The sequence below is a fragment of the Bos indicus genome, chromosome 28 (assembly GCF_029378745.1).
Source record: "Bos indicus isolate NIAB-ARS_2022 breed Sahiwal x Tharparkar chromosome 28, NIAB-ARS_B.indTharparkar_mat_pri_1.0, whole genome shotgun sequence".
Classification (NCBI taxonomy): Eukaryota; Metazoa; Chordata; class Mammalia; order Artiodactyla; family Bovidae; genus Bos; species Bos indicus.
The window spans coordinates 40,720,613-40,747,057 of NC_091787.1; the positions used below are offsets into that span (position 1 = coordinate 40,720,613).

Genomic DNA, 26,445 nt, shown 5'->3' on the forward strand with positions numbered 1-26,445 from the left:
TGGAGCTGCTTCCATCTTCTCCTCACTCCTGCCCCTTCTCCTACAAGGGGCTGTCTCAATACTTCTCCCTGCTTTGGGCAGAAGCTAACGCTCCAGTACTCATCTACGGCTCCATGGTCTTCTCACCAACCTCAGCATTCTAACTTAGGTGACCTGCTAGGTTCACTGGTGGGTACACAAGGGAGGGTTGTCAGGAGAAGGAACTTGTAGGGGAAAAAAGATCAAGAACAGTAGAAAGGCTGCCTCTCCATGGGGCTCCCTCCAGATCCTGACAAACAGAAAGCTTTCCTTGGGGTAGGCGGGTGAAGACCAGTGTGCTAATGTCCCGGATTGGTGAAGCCAGGTCCCTGAGTCAAAAGGAAAGATCTAGCGAGACAGAGGCACCCAGCTTCATTGACTCTCACTCAGTGCTTGTCTTGAGGAGCAAACAGCCTCAGCTGGTGCTACAGGTTGCAGGGTCAGAGAAGGGGGCATGGCCTGAAGGAGCCCTTGCCTCTCTCTCTCGTGTTTCAGGTGAGGCCCAGCACAGAGTTCTCTAGCAAAAGACAGACAGGCAGCTACTGTCACCTCATTCCTCTGAGAGTGGGAGCCCAGGACTCTGGCTAGCCTAAGAGCACTGCAGCCCAAAAATGACAAAAGACTACAAAAGCATTTCAGGTGAGGGCTGACTGGACAAGCTAAAGAGAGGCCAGGATGTCTGGGCCAAGGGCGTGGCAGAGCAAAGACCCGGATGCACAGCAAAAGGGCTGGAGCTGGGTCAGAGATGCCAGATGGAGTAAAGTCAGAGGCAGACAAGAGCCAGAGCCGGAAGAGGAACCTGAGGCTTTCCTGGGAGCCTACGGCCTCCTTTCCAAGTGTACACGCAGCTGCAGGGGGCCCGGCTGGTTGGGTGAGCCACCTTAGAGATGCACGCTGGGGTCCTCTTCTGTGTCACACAGCAGAGCTCTCACTCTACCACTGTGCAGCTTGGCCCAGGGCCTGGCTTGACCTGGCCCAGCTCCGCCCACTGCTGAACCCCCAGCGGGGACAGCAGCCCATAGACATAGCATGTGCTTGATAGATGCTCAAAGTACGGGTGAACTGGCTCTCCTCTTACTCTCACTCGCAAGGTGATGTTGAACAAGTCATCTAAAGTTCTAGCCCTGAGGCTTCCCTTGTGGTCCAGTAGTTAAGATACTGCGCTTTTACTGTAGGGGCACAGGTTTGATTCCTGGTCGGGGAACCAAGATCCTGCATGCTGTGCAATGCAGCCAAAAAAAAAGACAAAAATGATTTTTAAAAGCTCTAGCCTTATCTTGATTACAATAACATACAGTATGTTCAGTGTCCCTGGAGAGGTGCAGTGGGCGGTTTTGATTTACTCACCCTGTGAAATATCCCTGTGAAATGCAGATAGGGATAACCCTGGTGCCAAGTAGCCAAGTACCATCCCAAGCTCTCTGAATTTAGTTTTATTTTTGGAGGGAACAGGGACAGAAAGGAATAGAAGGAGAAACAAAGGACCCAGGCAGGCTCCTGACTTCAATGTGGGTCAGCAGAGAGCTTGTCAGCCAGGGGTGTCTCCAGTGGCCAGGGCCCGGTGTGAGTCTGTCACGCAGAAGCGTGGAGGCTATTGTGAAAAGAAACTTTGATCTGCCAACACCACTCGCCTCTCCTCCAATGCCCCTTGGCCTGAAAGCTTTTCAAGGGCAAGCAGGGGTCATACATGGCTCCTGCAGCTTCAGGGTCAAAAGACTGAGCAGGGATCAGCCCTGGGGATCAGGACCAGCACAGAAAGCTGCTCACCTGGGTGCAGGTCCCTGGCTTCCTCCTGGCCCAGCAGCAAGGTCACAACTGCCATGGTGCCCTGGGCCTGAGCTGGGCCTTTTGGGTCGGTATGGCCTAAGGTGTTGCAGGGCTGCCCTCTGAGGAAAGGCCACTTCTCTGCTCTCGGGGTGCATTATACAAGCTGCCAATATAGGAAGGCCCGGAGTGAGGGCCTGCACAAATCCCTGACCCAGGTTCCTGAAAGGGAGATGGCTGGGCACACTCTAAAGCCTGACATTTGCACTGCAGGGCTGGCTCAGCCATGAGAGTCCAGGGCACAGCCAGTCCAGCACTAAGACCATGCAGGTGCACGGGGGAGGGTAGAGGACAGGAAGGAGGGGACTAGAGCTAGAACAGGGACAGCTGCAGCCCTGTACCTGTGGGAGGTGCCCTGCCCTGCACCCTGTCACCAGCTGTCCATTCCCTGCCGGGGCTTAGCAGTTTCACCCCTGGGGATGCTTCCAAACATCCTCTGTACGTGGTCACTTCCCACAGCCTCCACATAGTTCAAATGCCCTTATTTCTCCCCAGCGATATGGCAATCCCCGGTTACCTTGTCTCCCAGCCCAGGCCCTCCGCTTCCACCCTGCACTGAGTTGTCAATCCCACCATAGGCACATTCTGCCCTGTCATATCCCCGAGGGCTACCCACCCCGGCCTCCGTTCCCTGGCACTGCTCTCCTCGCTAATTGATTTCCCAGTACTTCTTGCCTCAGACACATTAAACTCAACTCCTGCCTTCCTTGGCTTCTGGGCCTTGACACATGACATTCTCTATAACTGGAAAGTGTTACTAAATGGAGATTAAAATTTCTGATTTATTTGGAGTTTGTGAGAATCAGAGAGACAACATTTGTGAAATGTCTAACATAAGAACTGGCATATAATAAGTGCTTAAGGTGTGTCTGCGGAATTAATGGATGTTGAATGAATAGTTTTAAATCGGTTCTTAGGAAGAAACAAAGAGATGTCAAAGTGTTTGGAAAGAGGATGCCTCTTAGAATAAAAGTGATCGAGGGGAGAAGCCACACTGTGAAAGGGAATAGGACCTCTGTATGGATACATTCTATGTGGAACTGTCCATCTGTAATCTGAATATGGGTTATATGCTTCCATGGGATGGGGGCATCCTGGCAATGCTTGTCTTTCCAAAGTCAGTCCCCTATGTAAGAGGCAGGTCCTCAGATGGGAAACAAGGAAGGTGAGGTCACATCTGCAGGAGACATAAGAGAGAATTCAGCTATGAGTTCCTGACTGGGCTTCAGCTTTTAAGAAACCCAGGTAGACATTCCTGGCTGCTGTATAATTAAAGACCAATCACATGAAGCCAACTGAGGACCAAGGATGGAAAGATAGATTTTTTTCCTAAGAGTGAACACCAAGAATCCCCACTACATCAGTAACTATATTTTATTTAAGAAAATACCTTGTGTCAGCAGGAGCAAAGGCTACCAGTAAAACTGTTAAATTGATCTTCATGAGAAAATAAGGAGAATTTATTTTGGAGTCAAGACCCAGTGGGGGGAAAATAGAGGGTGATCGGAAAGGGAGGTAGCAGGATGCGGAGAAAGGATGAAGCACAGGATGGGGGGGGATGGGGCAGCAGAGGAGCAGTCATATCTCATCGGGGAAGACTTAGAACCTGAGAAGCTGTTTGTGCGGCTACAATGCAAAAGCCCCACTCCAAGTCCCACCACGTGTGACACCATCTCTGAGACTGAGATGTATTGTCTTGTTGAAACCAGGAAAGGCTCTGATTTCCCATCTGGGTTGGTACTAGATGGGGTAGCAGCAGTCCCATCAGAAGCCCAGGTGATTTGTTTACTTACTCACTGAGTCCCTAGAAGCAGGATGAGGGCCAGCAGTAATGGAAACAGAGCCCCCCCCACCCCCCGCCCCACTCCCATGAAATGTGCTGAGCTCTTCAGCAGACCATACACATTTGGTTCTATATGACCCTCAGCAGGCTGAGCCCTGTGTGCATCCCCATCAGAGTGGAAGGGAGAGGCCCCCGAGGATGACGATGGCTCTGCTAGGGTGCCAGCTATCTGCCCTCCCAGAGCTCCATGCACATTTCTCCACAGTATATCAGAATTTAGGCAAATCATATTAGGTTGCTCCAGCCTTGCCTCCCTTATACTCAAGGGCCCAGGGAGGTGCTGGGCATTTACATTATCAAGGTACAAGTCATCCTGGAAGGCGTGGGAAGATGGATGGAAGGCCAGAGTCACAGCCATGTGGGCCAGCTGCATCTCACCACCAGACCATTATTTGCCCAACACCAAAGCTGGCAATGTGAGAAATGTTTTCATTAAGAAAGGCTGCATTTCCTCCAGCTTTCCAAAGAGCCTGGTTTTCTCTTGCCTCCATCATTAATCAAGCAAAGTGGACTGTGCAGAGAGACCTCACAGAGGCCAACAGCAGGAACTGACCTCTGACCAGATTCTCAGACAGGCTCTGTCCATCCAGCACACTCAGACCAGCAGAGGGACCCGCTGGGAGGACAAGCCGATGCCCAGATGGCACAGCTCGAGAAATCCATCTCCAGGTGTGGCCTCTCTGCCAACCAGCTGCCAGCCTACCTGTCCTGAGAGGGGAAGCCATGTCCCGGCCTGAGAAGGGAACAGATGGTGGCAGAGGGCAGACAGTGGCGGGAGCTCTCCTCATGTTGAATCCAAGATGCGAGGAGGGTGGAGCGTTGAGGGTCATTTGCTATACCCAAGGCTCTCTGGCCTCCAGCTGTTCATATAGCCACCCGTGGCCAGGACGGCAACCAGCTGCACCCAAGGGGACCACCTGTGCACCTGTCTCTGACAAAGGCATCGATCCATGCTGGTCACTACATGTTCCATCTGGGTCTTTAGGGTGAAGTAAACCAGCGAAAATGACATGAAGTCCAAAGTAACTCTGGTGTGAAGAGGTTCGGTGCTGCTGCAGAGGAAAGGCTTCTATAGGCAGGTTGACAAGAAACTTGTCAGCTTGGGACAAGTGTGCAGAAAGCCTTAAAGAAATAGGGATGTAAGAGGTGGTGGTGTGGGGAGTGGGGTCAAAATGCTGTAACAGGTTGAATGAGGGAGCAATGATTCCATCTATTAAGCCATCTTATCATTTTAAAATTCTCAAACAAGAGAAATCCCAACCTAAGGGAGCATTTTATAATACCACATTAGCTCCTGCAGCCTAATTGAAGGTTCGGGCTCCACAGTGACCAGACAATACAGCTTCTATCATTTGCCTGTCCCACTTTGGAAACACATTTGAATAGAAGTGGAGTAACAATGTGACAATTCATCTGTTAGGTTAATTGTAGCGCTGAAGTCATCAGGCAATGCAGTCCTAAAGACCAAGGATGGTTCAGATGCTTCTCTGAGCAAGGCTGCCCATAAAATCTGAGCAAAGCCTCAGGGGTTCTTAGGGTCTTGTTGTCCTTTTTATCACTGGCCGGGTCAGACAACCCCTAAACAAACCTGTTGAGAAAACAAGAACAAGAAGCACCCAAATAAGACAGTGCTTTGTAGGGAAAAATAAACAAAGCACTGCACGCTGCAAAAGCATGGCTTTGGAGCCAATAGAAGCCACTTACTGAGGTACTTTTCTTCCAAAAGATGTTCTCTTTACTAAATAGGAACCAAACTGATTTGCTATAATAGTGCCTGGTTGGCTTTGCAGCACAAAAAGCCCTGACCACAGGCCTAATAGAAGAAGATGGAGCTTCTGAGGTCAGCTCAGTGCAGAAGCAGAGAGATGGATGATCTTGCAAAAATTCCCTGCTTTTGATAGTCTTCTTGAAAACTTCTAACCCAGAATTATCATCCCAAGAGAAGCTGTCTGGGGGAAGAACTAAAGATGGACTTGAGAGCTCCATTTCCAAAAGAATTTTCATTAATTCCATCAAGACAAAGTTAATAATCCATGACATCAATGTTGTATTTTTTTTTCCCTTCAGTTGGTTGTGCTAAACATGTTAGAATCTTCTCAATAAATCTCACAGCTAGAGGCTAGTAGAAATTAGTTTGCCTTCTACACTGTCATTAAGAAAGAAAGAAGCGGTAATAGCTACAGAGAAAACTTGAAGGGAATGGCTTGTAAATGAGATGAATCTACAAGCTGCCCGAATGGTTGTTGGGTGGGATGAGTAAATAAATCCACATTTGCCTCTCGTCAGAGCCTGTACAAGGAAGCAGATGCAACAAATGGAGATAGATTCATTTAATAAAGTATTTTATTTATAGATATATAAAGAGGCTTCCAGAGACAGTTTAACTTATGTTAAGACCTGCATTCTTAACAGATCTACCCCATTAGTCCTTATCGGAATCTCCAAGCAGCAGGGTCTTGTCTGAAGAGCTATGCAGGCTGCAAAGACACTGGCCTCCCCTCTCCCACCCAAGGCAGCACTGACCAAGTTCCTGCATGACTGAGGCGATGGTAAGTGATGCTCAACACCGGTGATGAGGGGCCAGACAGAAGTGAAGCTCTCCCACCCACTGTGAGACTTTCAAAGAGCATGCTCAGGACAAAAGTAGACTACATCACACTGTACAAAAAATAATGAGGCCGTGTTCAGTCTTCCCATGGAAACCTAAGCACACCTGGCCACATCCTCTAGAAGGACAGTTCTGTTAATAGCTCGGCCTTGTTCTCGTTGCTTTCTGTACATCCTCTCATTTATTTTCATTATGACTCTGAGGAGTAGGGAATATTTGAATCCCCAGTGTACAGAGACAGAAGCAGAGGCATAGAATGACAAATAAATAACAATAAATAATTAGTAGCTAGATTTACTGGGATTTGAACCCAAGCAACCTGGGTCCTGTGCTGTTGCTGCTACTTCTTCTTCTACTATAGCTACTGTTGCTTCTGTTGCTACTGCTACTATTATACTACTGCTGCTATTGCTACTGCTGCTGCTGCTATTGCTGCTACTATTACCACTGATACTGCTATTGCTACTATTAATATTACTACTGCTGCTGCTAATGCTACTAGCACTGCTACTACTACTGGTACTACTATAGCTGTTACTACTGTGACTACTGCTACTATCAGTGCTACTGCTATTGCTATTACTATCACTGCTGTTGCTGCTGCTACTGATATGACACCATTTATGACGCTATTACCACTGCTGCTACTGCTACTAATATTGTTGATTCTACTATTACTACTATAGCTGTTGGTGCTGCCTCTGTGACTACTGCTACTACTACTGCTACTTCTGTTACTGTTACTATCACTGTTGCTACCACTGCTATTACTACTACTGCTGCTATTACTGCTGCTACTGTGGCTACCACTACTGCTACAAGATCTGTGATGTAGCTCTTCAATCTTGCTCTTCATATGGTGTCTGGATCTCATCAGAAACAGAGAGAGGTAGGGTGGCCAGGATTCTGTGTTCGATATTGCACTGACCTCACCTGACGATTAGCCACCCACCGAAGAGCCATGGCTTTGTTCATCCTCCTAATAAATGTGTGTCATTTCAGAAAGTCCTCTACTGCATTCCTCTCTGCTACAATCAGTGTCTTTTCCTCTCTTGTCCTCCAGGACAGATTCTTTACATCCAATGTGACTGATATGAATGAAAGAGCTCACCTGAGCTTCCTGTCCATGGCAAAATGAGTAATCAAGACCTTGATGAGACATACTTTGTCTCTCTCCCTCCACCCTGCCAGGGCAGGACATGTTGGTGAAATAGGAAGCAGCCCTCTTTTCTTGTGGAGTAGAATAAGTATGGTAAGGCAAGAAAGAAATGGGGAAATGAACAGGGGGTATGGCACAGGGTGGAACAGGGCTGGTGTGTCTTTGGGGAAGGATGAAGCCTTTTGTGGAGAGAGAACCCACAGAGACCTTCCTGCGAGTGAGACCCCCTCGGGGTCTGGCCCCCACAGAGAGTGGCAGGCACCTCCCCCTCCGGCCCCGGGTGGGGACGAGCACACATTGCCTGGGCCACGTGGTCACACTACGCTTCCATCCACATGGAGAGTGAGGTGCTAAATACAGAGGCAGTGTGAGAGGCCCTCAGCTCTTCTTCCAAACTCTAGAAAAGAGGAAGGCAGAGCAGGACAGCAGCGCCCTAAAATGAAAGCACCTTCCACGCCTGCTGCATATGCCCAGGGCTTTTGAGCCCATGAACCCTACAGAGGTCTTTCATCTACTCTCCTGGTCAGCCCCTCACCATCTGTGAAAGATCCCAGACCTTGTGACGTCTCCCTGGAGCAGTGGACGTGGGGCTCGTGGGAGTTACTCCAATGAAATCCTGATGTCGTCTATGTTTCCTTATCAACCAAGAACATATTTCTAGCATTTGCCATCTGTGGGAGAACGCTTCCTCTCTCCCCTATTAAGATTATAGCATGGATTTGGTACTTTGACAAATCACACACGTACATAGTTCACTCTAGAGATTATAATAACCTCCCCTCCCAAAATATATGCCCCATGATTAGATGATACCAAGATGTACTTGGATGGGACTGATACTCTATAGGCAGACACAGCCCATCACTGCCCTATAGTCCCTATGCCAGGTGGAAAGAAGGGGTAAACTAGTTTCAAACACTGAGTGGCAACCATATCCCATGCATAAATTATGAGTACTTTTCACAAACCCAGGTGGGAAAAATTTCCTTCTGTTTTATGGTTCCCACCAAGCATCGAAAGAAAATTTTCTTAGGGACCATGTTCCTAGTGGAGTTTCAGATGCCAGTCTACCAACAGACAATCTTCACCGTTACCCCCAAATATCCAGGAAGAAAACCACCTCTCACAATGGGTGCACAGCTCCACATGCACCTCCCAGGCCTAAGAGAAGCTAACCTCTTCTCTTAGGTTGATTGCACCTATGTCAAAGACTAGTGGGGGGACTAATCATACACACTCTTTGTTTCTCATCTTGGAAGGAAGGGAACAGGTGGGCAAGTAATGTTTCTACCTTTTGCGCCCTCCTGCTCAGCTAGGATTCCAGTAGTGTTCTGGTTGACTTAAGACTTAGCATTCAGAAGATGAGCTGAGACGTTTCCCAGTTATTTCCATATTTTTGACTTTCTACAGAGAAGAACTTAAAACAGGTTCAAAATCATGACTCTCCACAGGAAGGCTCTGTCCCCAGTTCTGACAGATGAAATCATTCCCCATTAACACAGCCATCACAGAAACTTAAGATACAGGACTCTCCTTACTCCCTAAGTGTGCAACTTTTAAATACAAGAGGCACCCAGTGAGCTAATATGCTGCATCTGCTGACATCGGCCATAATTGCCTGCTAATGTGCTTAGAGGTATTGCCCAGTTGACTGGTTTCAATTTCAGCACAGAGTTCTAATAATTACAGTTGGTGGGGAAGTGTGCTCAACTAGAGCTGAGGCACACTGATGCACGAGGCAGGCCAAGGGTATGGGTGAGACTCCCTCCTGGAAGAAGTTTAGGAGGCCAGCACTGACCTGCAGCATCTGGAGGTAGCCTTCCTGGGGGTCGCAGAGCAAGGAGGAGATGCGGTGGTTGTTCCTCATGCATTTCTGGTTGTCCTTTGCAGAAGGGAAGATCTGCCGGACCACAGTCATCCTGCCAAGGGCGCTGTGGACCAGATCCAGGATCTCTGGGTCACTGATTTCCTGGGAAGATAACCAGAAATGCTTACCATTGACTTATGACCTCATAATCTCTGCAGAAGACTTACCAGTAGATGTCTAGGTTGACAGCCCAAATAGTTAATGCCAAAGGGGTTATGAGTTTGGGCTCAAGGTCAAAGAGCCTTATTAGCTGCTTACTTACAAATAATACTTGTTTACCCTAAAATGCAAACAGGATTGTTCAACACCTTCCCTGAAGGACAGAAAAAGATAATCTGCAGCTAAACCACCAATGCACTGGCTTCCATGGAGTCAAACCCTAAAAGAACCAATACTGTCAAGTGTCATGAGAGGCATTAGCTGGGATAAAAGGCTCAGTTTCCTGTTGGGAGTTGTCTACCTGATGTAGACAAGGAAAAGTGGCTTCCTCTGACAGAGCTGAACAAAATGCATTAAATTTCCCATAATTATTTAACAATTAGATTTTTTTAAAGATTTGCATACATACAAAATTTTAAAATATATCCATTCATTCATCCACTCATTCATTGCACAAAATCTACCCAACAGCTCTTCAGTGTTTTGTTCCATGTTAAGACTGGGGTATAGCTATGAATGAGTCAGGCTTAATTCCCTCTGGTGAAACTCAAGGTCATCATAGGCTGAAATATATGGAGTGATGTCATACCGAAATCTAGGAGCAAAGGAACCCATCAAACTTCCACATGGGCCCATATGCTAAGTTCTTTACACACATTATCTCATTTTGTACTTGCAACAGCCTTAGGAATTCTATGAGGTAGGTCCTATTATTACCGTATTTAAAATGAGCACTCTGATGCATAAAAAGAGCAAAGGGAGCAGGCCAAGGGGAGCTCTTCCCAGGATGAGGCTTCTGTGAGGAATTAGCACTGAAGCTGAACCTGAAGGATGAACTTATTAGGCAAAGTGTTTGCTTGTAAAGGCGAGCAGGCAGGACAGTGAAGAGTCGAGTTGGTGGTAGTACTGCTGTGTACTGCTGAAGATGGAGGCAATGGTTCAGGCAGCAATGTGTCCCTCCAACCTAGGGAGGGGGGGCAGGGCCACTGGCAGGAGAGAGGAATGATCAAAGGCAGTGTGGGATCTGTGTCCTAGACCAGATGTGGTTATGGGGTTCAGGAAATATTGCTAAAACATTCACACTATAGATGATGAGAAGCACTTGAAAGATCTTATGCCCCAATAAGCCACAATCAAATTTACATTTTTAAAAATCTCTGACTGCTGTACAGAGAGAGGATTAGAGAGTAACAAAACAGGTCCATGTCTGAGATCAACAAAGGGACTATAAAAAATGAACATTCACCAAGGGTTTTAATGGTGGAAGAGAGGTTAAGAAAGCTCTGGTTCACTGGTTCTAAGAAGTGACTCTATCTGTGTTGGTTGCAAGTCAAGATTTTAACCATGAATAACTGTGTTTTAAAATTGGCCTTAAGTCTTCCTCCTTACAGATGACACAGCCTAGCTTTGAGACAATGAGATGGTACAAATGGAGTTAATGAGGTTAGAAATAGTGATCGAGAATTTGCAGAATCACATAAACAAGAACATAACACGTTTAAGGATTTAAAGGTAAACAAAGCACTCTCAGGAACTGTCCTAGGTACTCAATATAAGGGTATAGACTAGTCAGTTATAACCATGTACTAGATCTGGGAGAAAGGAAGAAATTAAGAGTTGAATCCTTTTAGAATGATCAATAGTTCCCAAATGTGCAAAACTGCAGGCATTTCTAAAGAATTAAAGTGCTTATACATACTGAATCTGGGTTTCAACCACTTAAACTTTGTATTTCGGACAAGTCTGTTTAAGGAATGATGATCATATTGGATTGGGACCAACTGACAATCAATGGTGAGGAAATTGCAAAATGTTCATATCTTTGGACAACCAAGTGAGAAGAGCCCAGGATCCAGCTGGGCTCCAGAAAACAAAGCAGAGAATGTAGCTGAGCCTGGACATTTGTGCCCTGCTCTTAGCTGCCCTGCTAATGGACACATTGCCCCAAGTAGGATAGCAGGATGAGAGAACTCATGTTCTAACCTACTAAAAAATAAAACTGTAAGAAAGACCAGTGAGCAGCATGGTCAGCTTTACTTGAAGAAGGAATATAGAGGTGAGGTCTTCATGGGTGGGAGGTAACCTAGAAAAATCATAAGGTCATGAGGAAACAATTCAAATTATGCGTAAGAGGGTTCCTCAAAGTCAGCACACTTAAGAAATGGATATGTGACATACCTTTTGTTTTTCTCACTTACTCTTGATAGCGGAGAAGGTGATGGCACCCCACTCCAGTACTCTTGCCTGGAAAATCCCATGGACGGAGGGGCCTGGTGGGCTGCAGTCCATGGGGTCACAAAAAGTCAGACACGACTGAGCGACTTCACTTTGACTTTTCACTTTCATGCATTGGAGAAGGAAATGGCAACCCACTCCAGTGTTCTTGCCTGGAGAATCCCAGGGATGGGGGAGTCTGGTGGGCTGCTGTCTATGGGGTCGCACAGAGTCGGACACGGCTAAAGCAACTTAGCAGAAGCAGCAGCAGCTGGATGGCAGAGGTTACCATAGAAACTCTTTAATTAAACCTCTCCTGCACCCTTAACTTCCAGATAGGAGAGTCAATGGCAATGAACCCTCCCTACTACCCCGCAACAATAACCTTGGAAATTGTAGGGGGCCTGACTGATAGGAGAACACAGTACCTTTCTCACTTCCCTACAATATGCAGCAGCATATGGGGGGATTGATGTCAGGGCAGCCAGGACCTAGTCAAGGGTCCCGCAAGTCAAGCCCTCCCGCAAGTAGCCCTGATCTCCAGACCATTCCTTTCCAATTCTACCTTCCCAGGACAGAGATGAGAACTTGGCATAGCTTCCTCCAACCCATTAGCTGCTATACGCCTCCCTTGCCGTAAGGATCTCTGCATAATCTCCCACAGTCCTGTTCTCACCCAGTCACTCTGATTCAAAGCACTACTAGCCACCTCCCCACACCTCTGCTGCTGCTGCTAAGTCACATCAGTCCTGTCCGACTCTGTGCGACCCCACAAATGGCAGCCCATCAGGCTCCACTGTCCCTGGGATTCTCCAGGCAAGAACACTGGAGTGGGTTGACATTTCCTTCTCCAGTGCATGAAAGTGAAAAGTGAAAGGGAAGTCGCTCAGTCGTGTCCGACTCTTCGCGACCCCATGGACTATAGCCCACCAGGCTCCTCCATCCATGGGATTTCCCAGGCAAGAGTACTGGAGTGGGGTGCCATCGCCTTCTCCACCACACCTCTGGGCCTATCCCTAGTATCTAGTACAGAGATAGCTGCAATCAGATGCTAAGAATCCACAGAAGCAACTCCCCTGGGTCCCTTGGAGGCAGTGAAAAGGGTCACTTCTCCCAGGGATTTATCCTTTGCTTTGGAGATACCCAAGTCTGCACCATCAGTCAGCTCCTCAGCTCCATGCCAGGCCTTCTGTTCCAATGGCCCCTGCTCACTGATGCCAGGAACTGCTTCCAGGCTGCACACCAGGTCAACCTCTGGACTACTGGGAAGAGGATCAAACTCTGGGTCTTTCTAAAGGTGCAGAGGGCAATCAAGCAGCCAATTTACATAAACAACTTGGAGAACAAACTTTCCCTTTGTCTCAGCTGAACATTCCTTCCAGAGAGTGCTACTAGCAGAAGAAACAAGACAATGTGTGTATACTGTGTGACGACCACTGACCTCACCACAGTCAGCAAGGCAGCAATGTAACAGTAACACATCATATCCATACACTCAACTAAGTGCTAATGCGTGGAAGGGCACAGGCTCAAAATAAATCTTCCTTACTACTTTTTAAGTTTGTCTTGTGAAATATATCTTAATGCACAGTTCAGTTCAGTTCACGTCAGTTACTCAATCGTGTCCAACTTTTTGCGACCCCATGAACAGCAGCACGCCAGGCCTCCCTGTCCATCACAAACTCCCGGAGTCCACCCAAACCCATGTTCATCGAGTCAGTGATGCCATCCAGCCATCTCATCCTCTGTCATCCCCTTCTCCTCCTGCCTTCAATCTTTCCCTGCATCAGGGTCTTTTCAAATGAGTCAGCTCTTCGCATGAGGTGGCCAAAGTATTGGAGCTTCAGCTTCAACATCAGTCCTTCCAATGAACACCCAGGACTGATCTCCTTTAGGATGGACTGGTTGGATCTCCTTGCAGTCCAAGGGACTTCTCAAGAGTCTTCTCCAACACCACAGTTCAAAAGCATCAATTCTTCAGCGCTCAGCTTTCTTTATAGTCCAACTCTCACATCCATATATGACCACTGGAAAAACCATAGCCTTGACTAGACAGACCTTAATGCACAAACCCTACATAAAGTATGAATAATAAATGATTTCAGTGTACCTTTCATCAAGAAATAAAATATAAGCTGCATCTTGATTGGATGCCTCTTTCCCAAATGCTTACCACTTCCTCATCAGGAGTTCCCTTTGTCACGCCATGATGGACGTAACCTCGATAATACACATCTTAGGCTTGCACATTGTGTTTAGCTCTGTGTAAGCTAAACAGTCTCTTACCATTGTGTTTTAACACAGTGGTTCTCAAACTGAGTCGTGTATCAGGATCACCTGGGGAACTGACAAAATTACAGAGTTCCAGTCTTGTCCCATTTCAACAAGCAAAGCTTCTGTGTTCTACATTAGCTCTCCACATAATTCCAGTATTCACCAACATCTAAAAACCCCTGGGTTTAACATTAAGTTTCTGTGATCTATTCATGGTGATGGATGCAGCTCTGGTTTATTCATTTTCACAGCTGTATGCTCTGCATTGTGTGATTCTGCCACAATGCATTCATGGTATTGTGATTACCATTTGAAAGTTTTTGCTTCTTCCCTATTAGGAACAAACCTTCTATGAACAATTTTTCTTGCCTGTGTGTCTTGGTGCACACCTTTAAGAATTACTCTACATACCTGGAATTAGAATTCCTCCACGGGAGAATATGAAAGTGAAAGTTGCTCAGTCGTGTCCGACTGTTTGTGACCCCATGGACTTCTCCATGGAATTCTCCAGGCCAGAATACTGGAGTGGGTAGCCTTTCCCTTCTCCAGGGGATCTTCTCAACCCAGGAATTGAACCCAGGTCTCCCACACTGCAGGAGTATTCTTTACCACCTGAGCCACAAGGGAAGACCATACGAGAATATGAATGTATTCAAATTTACTAGATAATACCAAATTTACAGATGATTTGTATCCACTTATAATCATGTGTGCTGAAGAGTTCTTGTTGTTCTTCCTTTCCTGATCCTAATATCCTGCTGCTGCTGCTGCTGCTAAGTCACTTCAGTCGTGTCCAACTCTGTGCAACCCTATGGAGAGCAGCCCACCAGGCTCCTCTGTCCACAGGATTTTCTAGACAAGAACACTGGAGTAGGTTGCCATTTCCTTCCCCACCTGATATCCTATGACTTCCTAATATTTGCCAGTCTGGTGAGAATGAATTGGTACATCACTAGACTTTAATTTCCACTTTCCTAATACTTAGAAGAGTTAAATATCTTTCATACACTCATGAGTCATCTGTTTCCTTTTGTGTGCTTGTGATCTTTGTCTATTTTCCACTGGGTTTTATATTTTGCATGTTGATTTATGGGACCTTTTTTTCAGTTCTGGATATTAAGTTCTTATCATATGCTACAGATACGTTCTCTAGTTTCTAGATTAATAAGTAAAACTAGGCTATAAATTCATCCAACGTGGTGTTTTCTTTGTCAAAAGATTTTTATTACTAATTAAATTTCCTTATTTCTATAGGAATTTTCTTGCTTTGCCTTCCTCCCCCTGTCATTTTTAGTCATGTTGTCCAAATTTTTGACTTGATTGGCATAAGCTGTTCGCAATGTCATTCTACTTCTTCTATTCTCTCCAATGCATCTAAAGTTGTGTGCCATCATGCATTTCTAATAATCTGTATTTGTGTATCTTTCCTCTTATTCTGATCCTATAAGTTAGTATATTTCATAAATTCTCCTTTAAAAAGTAAGTTTTACCTTAACAGATACTGTTTTATGTGCTGGTTTTCTATTTCATCAATGTCTACTCTTATCTTTATTATTTTTATTTTTCCATTTTCTTTTGATTTATTAAGTGGTTATTTTTGAAGCTGTTTCCATATGAAACCTAGCTGATGAATATTAAACATTTTTTTCTTTCCTAATGAACTATTTAAGATTATAGATCTAAAAATCAAACATGCTTTAGTTATGACCCACAAGTTATCATATATATTAATTGTATCATTGTTTCTAAAATTCCTCTTTGAAATGTTTTTGACTCATGAGTAGCTTACTAGAGATTTTTAAAATTTTTCCAAACATGAGGTAATTATTTTTCAGTAATCAAAGATGATGCTGTGAAAGTGCTGCACTCAATATGCCAGCAAATTTGGAAAACTCAGCAGTGCCACAAGACTGGAAAAGGTCAGTTTTCATCTCATTCCCAAAGAAAGGCAACGCCAAAGAATGCTCAAACTACCGCACAATTGCACTCATCTCACACGCTAGTAAAGTAATGCTCAAAATTCTCCAAGCCAGGCTTCAGCAATATGTGAACCGTGAACTTCCTGATGTTCAAGTTGGTTTTAGAAAAGGCAGAGGAACCAGAGATCAAATTGCCAACATCCGCTGGATCATGGAAAAAGCAAGAGAGTTCCAGAAAAACATCTATTTCTGCTTTATTGACTATGCCAAAGCCTTTGACTGTGTGGATCACAATAAACTGTGGAAAATTCTGAAAGAGATGGGAATACCAGACCACCTGATCTGCCTCTTGAGAAATTTGTATGCAGGTCAGGAAGCAACAGTTAGAACTGGACATGGAACAACAGACTGGTTCCAAATAGGAAAAGGAGTACATCAAGGCTGTATATTGTCACCCTTAACTTATATGCAGAGTACACCATGAGAAATGCTGGACTGGAAGAAGCACAAGCTGGAATGAAGATTGCCAGGAGAAATATCAATAGCCTCAGAAATGCAAATGACACCACCCTTATGGCAGAAAGTGAAAAGGAACTAAAAAGCCTCTTTTTTTTTAATTTTTAATTTTATTTTATTTTTAAACTTTACATAACTGTATTAGTTTTGTAAAAAGCCTCTTGATGAAGGTGAAAGAGGAGAGTGAAAAAGTTGGCTTAAAGCTCAACATTCAGAAAACGAAGATAATGGCATCTGGTCCCATCACTTCATGGGAAATAGATGGGGAAACAGTGGAAACGGTGTCAGACTTTATTTTTGGGGGCTCCAAAATCACTGCAGATGGTGACTGCAGCCATGAAATTAAAAGAGGCTTACTCCTTGGAAGAAAAGTTATGATCAACCTAGATAGCATATTCAAAAGCAGAGACATTACTTTGCCAACAAAGGTCCGTCTAGTCAAGGCTATGGTTTTTCCTGTAGTCATGTATGGATGTGAGAGTTGGACTGTGAAGAAAGCTGAGCGCCAAAGAATTGATGCTTTTGAACTGTGGTGTTGGAGAAGACTCTTGAGAGTCCCTTGGACTGCAAGGAGATCCAACCAGTCCACTCTGAAGGAGATCAGCCCTGGGATTTCTTTGGAAGGAATGATGCTAAAGTTGAAACTCCAGTACACTGGCCACCTTATTATGCAAAAAGTTGACTCGTTGGAAAAGACCGTGATGCTGGGAGGGATTGGGGGCAGGAGGAGAAGGGGACGACAGAGGATGAGATGGCTGGATGGCATCACTGACTCGATGGATGTGAGTCTGAGTGAACTCCAAGAGTTGGTGATGGACAGGGAGGCCTGGCGTGCTGCGATTCATGGGGTCGCAAAGAGTCGGACACAACTGAGCGACTGAACTGAACTGAACTGAATTGAATCTTCAACATATTATAACCTGAGAATGTGGAATGTGTGATTCAAATCCTTTAAAGTTTATTGAGACTCACTTTGTGACAGTTTGCATGAATGCTTTGTGTTACCACTGTCCAATTGCTGCTGATTTCAGTGGCCCATTTTTAGGTCCATTAGATGAGGAGTTTTCCCATTTCTGTTTGTATTCAGTCTTTATCTCCAAAAATCATAATAGGAGTTTTCTTAATTATGTATAAGTTTAGAATGATAACTCCTTGCTCACCTGAAACTTTTATCATTATTTATGCATCCTCTATTTCTAGTAACGTATCTTGCCTTATAGTTTACTGCTATTAATATATACACTACTTTCATTTTCGTTAGTATCTCGCTGTTATTTTCCTATTTCTTTGCTGTCAATCTTCCTCTGTATCACATTTTAGTTGGGACTCTTGTAAGCAAAATATACTCAATTTTTTATATCCATCCTAGACATTTTAGTTGAAATCTCAATTCATTTATGTTGGACAATGATCATACATATAAATGAATTGATTTTATCATACTATTTACATTACATATTTTACTGTTTTTTTTCCTTCTCTTTAGCTTCTTGAAATGATTTTTTCCTATTTTCATTTTCTTATTCTCTTTTCAAAGCTATAACAATATTGTCCAATATTTTTTCATTGGATATCAGGAATACTTTAATTGTATAAGTGTGAAATTAATCAATATTCTTACTCTCTCAATCTTTATCTCTAATCATCATCATCTCAACTAATGTCGTAATGATGCCTAGTATTTTAATTCTAGTTTTCATTATGCCCTCTTATCACACATAATTTCCATTATTTTATACAGTAAATATTTATCTACTTAACCAATATTTATAGATATATTTGTTAAACATTCTTCTGTGGCCCTTAAACCTTACGTCTAAGATTATTTTTCTTGCCCTGAAGTATATCATTTAGAATTTCCTTTAAATGTGGGTTTGTTGGTGACAAACTTAGTTTTTGTTTATTAAAAAGCATTTTTATCTGGATCTCATTCTTAAAATAAAAAAATTCTAAATTGAACAGTATATTTCATAGCACAGTAAAGATAATATTGCATTATAGTCTTGCTTCCATTTTAGTTCAGTGTATTAGATTCCTATGGTTGTAATAACAAATTATCACAAACTCGGTGGCTTGGAACAACAAAATTTTATTCGGTCACAGTTCCACAGAGCAGGAGCCCAAAAATCAGTCTCACTGGGCTGGTATTAGAATATTGGCAGGCATATTCAGCCCACAACCTCGAGTTATTAGGATTCAGTTTAACTGTCATTCCTTTGAAGATGACCTCTTCTGCATGGATACTTTTCAGATTTTTCTCCGTTTCTGGTGTTCTGCAGTCACAACATGAAGTGTATTTTTAATTTTTATTCTGCTCCTGATTCTTAGGCTTCCTAGATCTGGAGTTTAGTTTCTTCAATAATTCTAGAGAAATCTAAACCATACTATCTTTTAATACTATTTTCCCTGCTATTTCCTATTTTCTTCTAGAAATCCAATCAACAGTATGGTAGAGCTTATCATTCTATTTTTCATGTTTATTAACCTCTTTTCCAGCTGGTTGTTGTTGTTAGTTGTTCAGTTCCTAAGTTGTGTCTGACTCTTTGCAATCCCACGTACTGCAGCACGTCAGGCTTTCCTGTCCTTCACCATCTCCCGGAGCTTGCTCAAACTCATATCATTTGTTGACCTACGGACATTTGTTGGCAAAGTAACGTCTCTGCTTTTTAATATGCTGTCTAGATTGGTCATAGCTTTCCTTCCAAGGAGCAAGCGTCTTTTAGTTTCATGGCTGCAATCACCATCTGCAGTGATTTTCGAGCCCCCAAAATAAAGTTGCTCACTGTTTCCACTGTATCCCCATCTATGTGCCATGAAGTGATAGGACCAGATGGCATGATCTTAGTTTTCTGAATGTTGAGTTTCAAGCCAACTTTTTCACTCTCCTCTTTCACTTTCATCAAGAGGCTTAATTCTTCGCTTTTTTCCATAAGTGTGGTGTCACCTGCACATCTGAATCATTAATATTTCTCCCAAAAATCTTGATTCCAGCTTGTGCTTCTTCCAGCCCAGAGTTTCTCATGATTTACTCTGCATGGAAGTTAAGTAATCAGGGTGACAATATACTGTTGAAGCCTGGCTTGGAGAATTTTGAGCATTACTTTGCTAGCATGTAAGATGAGTGCTTACTCCTTGGAAGGAAAGTTATGACCAACCTAGACAGCATATTAAAAAGCAGAGATATTACTTTGCCAACAAAGGTCCGTCTAGTCAAGGCTATGATTTTTCCAGTGGTCATGTATAGATGTGAGAGTTGGACTGTGAAGAAAGCTGAACGCCGAAGAATTGATGCTTTTGAACTGTGGTGTTGGAGAAGACTCTTGAGAGTCCCTTGGACTGCAAGGAGATCCAACCTGTCCATCCTAAAGGAAATCAGTCCTGAATATTCATTGGAAGGACTGATGCTGAAGCTGAAACTCCAGTACTTCGGCCACCTCATGCGAAGAGTTGACTCATTGAAAAAGACCCTGATGCTGGGAGGGATTAGGGGCAGGAGGAGAAGGGGATGACAGAGGATGAGACGGCTGGATGGCATCACTGACTCGATGCACATGAGTTTGGGTGAACTCCAGGAGTTGGTGATGGGAGGCCTGGCATGCGGTGATTCATGGGGTCACAAAGAGTTGGACACGACTGAGCGACTGAACTGAACTGAACTGAACTGAGATGAGTGCAATTGTGCAGTAGTTTGAGCATTTTTGGCATTGCCTTTCTTTGGGATTGGAATGAAAACTGACCTTTGGCCACTGTTGAGTTTTCCAAATTTGCTGGCATATTGAGTGCAGCACTTTCACAGCATCATCTTCCAGGATTTGAAATAGCTCAATTGGAATTCCATCACCTTCTCTAGCTTTGTTCATAGTGATGCTTTCTAAGGCCCACTTGACTTCACATTCCAGGATGTCTGACTCTAGGTGAGTGATCACACCATTGTGGTTATCTGGGTTGTGAAGATCTTTTTTGTATAGTTCTTCTGTGTATTCTTGTCACCTCTTCTTAATATTGTCTGCTTCTGTTAGGTCCATACCATTTCTGTCCTTTGTTGAGCCCATATTTGCATGAAATGTTCCCTTGGTATCTCTAATTCTCCCGAAGAGATCTCTAGTCTTTCCCATTCTGTTGTTTTCCTCTATTTCTTTGCATTGATCACTGAGGAAGGCTTTCTTCCCTCTCCTTGCTGTTCTTTGGAACTCTGCATTCAAATGGGTATATCTTTCCTTTTCTCCTTTGCCTTTTGCTTCTCTTCTTTTCACAGCTATTTGTAAGGCCTCCTCAGACAACCATTTTGCCTGTTTGCATTTCTTTCTCTTGGGGATGGTCCTAATCACTGCCTCCTATACAATATCACAAACCTCCATCCATAGTTCTTCAGGCACTCTATCAGATCTAATCCCTTGAATCTATTTGTCACTTCCACTGTGTAATTGTAATGGATTTGATTTAGGTCATGCCTGAATGGTCTAGTGGTTTTCCCTACTTTCTTCAATTTAAGTCTGAATTAGGCAATAAAGCGTTCATGATCTGAGCTACAGTCAGCTCCCAGTCTTGCTGGCTGTATAGAGCTTCTCCATCTTTGGCTACAAAGAATAGAATTAATCTGACTTTGGTATTAACCATGTGGTGATATCTATGTGTAGAGTCGTCTCTTGTGTTACTGGAAGAGGGTGTTTACTATGACCTGGGCATTCTCTTAGCAAAACTCTATGAGCCTTTGCCCTGCTTCATTCTGTACTCCAAGGCCAAATTTGCTTGTTACTCCTAGTATTTCTTGACTTCCTACTTTTGTATTCCAGTCCCCTAAAATGAAAAGGACATCTTTTTCGGGTGTTGGTTCTAGAAGATCTTGTAGGTCTTCATAGAAATGCTCAACTTCAGCTTCTTCAGCATTACTGGTCGGTGCATAGACTTGGATTACTGTGATATTGAATAGTTTGCCTTGGAAATGAACAGAGATCATTCTGTCATTTTTCAGATTGAATCCAAGTACTGCATTTCAGACTCTTTTTTTGACTATGATGGCTACTCCATTTATTCTAAGGGATTCTTGCTCACAGAGACTGGCATTGCTTCAAAGAATACTTGTGCCTCTTTCTATCGTGAACCTAGGATCACACCCAATCTAAACCACATGATTTAACATTAAATTTTCTTTCGTGCTTTACTAGACATCATAGGTGATGTGACTTGGACCACAGGCCTGCATGAGGCTTCTGCAGTTATCACTTCTCAAGAAAATGTCCCTCTTCCAGACAATTCCAAAGTCAAGACAGAAAATTTTCCTTCTAATTTCCTTCTGCACAGTGGGTTCATTTCTCATCAATGCTTAAACTGAGGATACAGATTTCCAGCTTTTGTGGAAACCTCTCATTTGCTTGGTCCTTACACTGGATCTCATGGGTTCTATGTCTCATTAGCCAGAGGAACAAAAGCTCAAGGTCTCCATGTTTGACCAATAGGTTTAAGGCAAAACCTAACCTGAAACTCTATTATTTCCCAGAGTTCCCTTTGTTATATTTTGTTCCTGAGGACATTATTCTTGACTGTTCAGTGATCTATTTTTAATATTTTTCAAATATATTACATTCAGAATTTTTAGTTCTTTTCTTTTTGGGGAGTGTCATTGAAGCTAATTATGCTTCTATACGCAGCATATTAAAAAGCAGAGACATTACTTTGCTAACAAAGGTCCGCCTAGTCACAGCTATGGTTTTTCCAGTAATCATGTATGGATGTGAGAGTTGGACTATAACGAAAGCTGAGCACTGAAGAAATGATACTTTTGAACTGTGGTGCTGGAGAAGACTCTTGAGAGTCCCTTGGACTGCAAGGAGATCCAACCAGTCATTCCTACAGGAAATCAGTCCTGAAAATTCATTGTAAGGACTGATGCTGAAGCTGAAACTCCAATACTTTGGCCACCTGATGTGAAGAACTGACTCATTGGAAAATACCCTGATGCTGGGAAAGATTGATGGCAGGAGGAAAAGGGGATGACAGAGGATGAGAAGATTGGATGGCATCACCTACTCAATGGACATATTTGAATTTGAGAAAGCTCCAGGAGTTGTTGATGGGCAGGGAGGCCTGGCATGCTGCAGTCCATGGGGTTGCAAAGAGCTGGACACTACTGAGCGACTGAAGTGAACTGAATTGATGCTTCTATAAAAACATATTACTCAGTCTTGGACATAGACTTGTAATTCTTTAAGGCATGACCCTGCCTTTTTCCTGGAACACCTAACTCCCAAATCCCTCTCTATATGTCTTGGCTGTGTGATTGACTAAACTTCAATTCTTATGCTACAATTTACATTTGCCTCATTTGCCTACCTTTTCCTAAGTTCACTGTCATTAATATTATAAGAAGGCCTATTTCTGAGGGGCCCAAGAGAAGCATGTGCAACCTTTTCCATCTGGTTAAATCTCAACTGTATTCTTAAATCATCTCATTATTACAGGTGGAAGGAGGTAAGGACTCTGCAGATTACATCTTAATTTTTTTGTGTTGCTCCAGAAATATCCTCCCTGAATTTCTCTGTTGCCTTCTTCTCCTGCAATCTAGTTTCCACTATAAATCCTCTTTCACTCAAGAGATTTTCTTTGTGAGAGAAGATGGAAGCCTGGACTAGGGTGGTTGTAAATGGATCCTCTTTAGAAATGTGAATAAAGGAGAGGGAGCATATATTGACAGCAGAAGTGAAAGAGGGACAGCAAACCACTGCTGGAAGTAGCCCCTTTTTCAATGGGAGAATTATATGCAGTTTGATAAGGAAAATATTGTAACAAGTAAAACAAGCAGAGAGAAAAACAGGGATGCAGTTCCCAGCAACGTTCCATACTTCTTGTCAGTCATCAGAGGAAAAGAGACTCTTCTTTGTCTTTTAGCACACCTGAAGAAAGATTTCTATGAAAACAATAACAGGTGAGACTTGCAGCATGCACTAAATATTAAAAATATTCACTGTGTCTAGTTGTATGCTGAGAATACATACAGAAGCTCAGATGATCTGTGCCACTCAATTGTGTCTGACTCTTTGCGACCCTGGGAACTGTAGCCCACCAGGCTCCTCTGTCCATGGGGATTCTCCAAGCAAGAATACTGGAGCAGATTGCCACACCCTCCTCCAGGGGATCTTCTCAACCCAGAGATTGAATCCAGGTCTCCCACATTTCAGGTGGATTCTTTACCATCTGAGCCACCAGGGAAGCCTTAGATAATCTCTTTTGGCTCAATTAAGTTATTAGGAAACCTCTGCAAATCCCCACTTACAAAGAGGTAAAACTAAAGAAAAGTTGTTGTTTAGTCCCTAAGTCGTGTCCGACTCTTCTGAGACCCTATGGACTACAGCCCACCAGGCTGCTCTGTCCATGGGATTTTCCAGGCAAGAACACACTGGAGTGGGGTGCCATTGCCTTCTCCAACTGAAACACCAGAGAAGCCCAATTAGAAGAAATCTGAAGAAAATCCAATCTTCACATCCTCCAAGATGGTACATACTTAATTCACTGATCAAAAGCAAAATTGTTCTTGTTAGCACAGAAAGGAACAGAATGGAATCTGATTGCCTCCATTCAGAGGTAACATATTTCTTCAGTCAGGCTCTCAGGCTGGCTTCAGGGGAGCTCACCCTTCCACCAAAATGCTAAGTATACAAATATATGTGCATTTTCCTGTGGAGAAAAGCCCACAGATTTCTAAAGAAGCATTTGACTCCATAAAGATAATAAACAATTGATATGCAAGTTATAAGGGTTTTTTAAAGTCCTTCTTGGATTGCCCTGCTTGTCCAGTGGCTAAGACTCTAGACTATCAATGCAGAGGGCCCAGGTTTGATACCTGATCAGGAATCTAGATAACATGATTCTGCATGCCACGACTAAGGCCCAGCATATTCAAATAAACATATACAAGTAAATATTTAATTCAGTGAAAAAAAAATTTAAGTCCTTCTTGCTGCCAAATATGAGAAGACTATAAATAATAATGACAACACCAACAGAATAATTTGGAGATACAGGAGTCTCAGTATCTGTCAGACTCAGTCAGCTGTTTCTTCCTCACTTTCATTCAGGCCTCTGGTGCAGAATCAACAGTGACAACATCAGAAACAGAATCAAAGAAGCAGTGAAATTTATATGGTGAGCTTCTATCAGGTATGAAAAAGACGGAATTAATCTACAGGACTATGTTATTACCTTACAGATGTAGATAACAGAGTTAAGGAAAACAGAAAAAGAGAGGAAGACCATGAAGAGCAAATCCCAGAATGATATACTAAACAGCAGAAATATATGCAATAGGACAATCAAAACACAATTATGAAGGACACACCCTGACCTCAGGAGAATGAGTGTCACTGAGGAACACGCAGATCTGCTGTCTCCCTGATCAGCTCACCCCACATCCAGGCTGGCACAGCCCTCCTGTGAACAGGTGTCCTTCCCTCCACCATGGTGTTCCCAGCAGGGGTGACCCCTGTGTCCAGAACCAGAGGTATATCCTGCTGGGTCCGAGCCCACTCGGGTGGGCCTAGAACTTTAGGCCATTTTAGGGGGACGGTACATGACTTCATTTGTGATTGTTGAGATGCGAGGAGGAAGTTCCCCTTGAGAGACTCTGAGATTTGTTAAATCCTAAGAAGACCAAGAAGAGACTACAACTTTCTGCCTGGGGAAGTTGGAATCACAAGGAGATTCCCTGTGAGGGCAGCCCCAGCACACAGAGGACAAGAGACAGAACAGGGGTCCGAAGTATACTCCTTAGCCCCCAAATCACCCTGCCCTGCAGCCTCGTGGCCCATCTCTGAGTCTTCTCTGAGGTGAAGACCCTGATGCTGGGAAAGACTGAAGGCAAAAGAAGGGAGCAGCAAAGGATGAGATGGCTAGATGGCATCACTGACTCAGTGGACATGAATCTGAGCAAACTCCCGGAAACAGTGGAGGACAGAGGAGCCTGGTGTGCTGCAGTCCGTGGGGTTGCAAAGAGTGGGACAGCACTTAGCAACTGAACAAGGTGAGAAAGTAAAATCTCAGTCACTTTAAAGAAAGTAGATTCAGATCTTTCTGTAATTTATAGTCATCAATCTGACTGAGTCAGAATTTAATGGGATCTGTAAGTGGGTAGAGAACAGACTCCAAATATATCTGAATGGTCAATTTCCTAAAAACTGCTATCTTAAATACAGCAAAATTGGAATGGTAGACATGTAGGTGTTTGTTAGATCATATTCTGTATCTTTTAAACTTCTTAAAACTCTTTTATTTAAAACAGAGAATCACTAAAGAGGTCTCATTCTGAGTCCAAATAGCAAAGAGGATACATTTTTATAATGAGGAGAAATTTTCAAAATAGCAATTAAAATGATAAGAGTCTCTTTTTTCCAAATATTCATTTTGGCAAACAAGATATAAACCTCATACACAAATAAGTTTTTGTCTGATCTCTAAGACTTCAGTAAAATTTCTGAACCTTCTGATATCAGGGGAGACTATTATTAAATATTTCTTTAGAGCTCTAAACTTATATAGAACTGTACAATCACATTATTAGTCATTTCTTTTTATTCCTTAGAAAGACCTAGATCAAATATCTGTGTGATAGCAACATTATTCTATCTCTGAAAAAATAATAAAGTTTATTTTCTTCATAAAAAAGATGGTGTCAGTAATTTAAAGTTGATGATCGTAGAGGAACTTCACAGACAAGGCTGGCTTGAGCAAAGCTGAGAAAATAGAAGGAGGATCCAATAAAGTTGTGATGAAAGAATTACTCCCAGTGAAGTCAACGGGCTTTTCAGAATGCCTGCTGTATCCAGGTCCCTACAGAGTGCTGAAGGCGAGGCAAGCTAAGGCTCCAAAAAGACAAAGACATCCTGTTGAGAAAGAAAGGGTGGGAGAAAGCTGCCAAACATTCACTGGTTCATTTCCAGGACAGAGGGTGGTGGAAGGAGAGCACCTTTTGAAAGATTGTTTTGACTAGAACATACCTTGCCTCATTATTCATCCCCTTCCCAGGTGGCTCAGTGGTAAAGAAGCCGCCTGCTG

The 26,445-nt window shown here is 43.6% G+C and overlaps 1 protein-coding gene across 6 annotated transcripts in view; it reads right to left on the reverse strand.

The window, feature by feature from the left end:
- GRID1 (glutamate ionotropic receptor delta type subunit 1) overlaps window positions 1-26,445 on the reverse strand; it is a 687,130-nt gene that overhangs the window by 223,416 nt on the left and 437,269 nt on the right. For all 6 annotated transcript variants that reach the window (XM_070782157.1, XM_070782155.1, XM_070782153.1 and 3 more), the window contains one exon: window positions 9,251-9,421. In XM_070782157.1, the coding sequence (XP_070638258.1) occupies window positions 9,251-9,421 (171 nt within the window). The remainder of the gene's footprint in view (window positions 1-9,250; window positions 9,422-26,445) is intronic.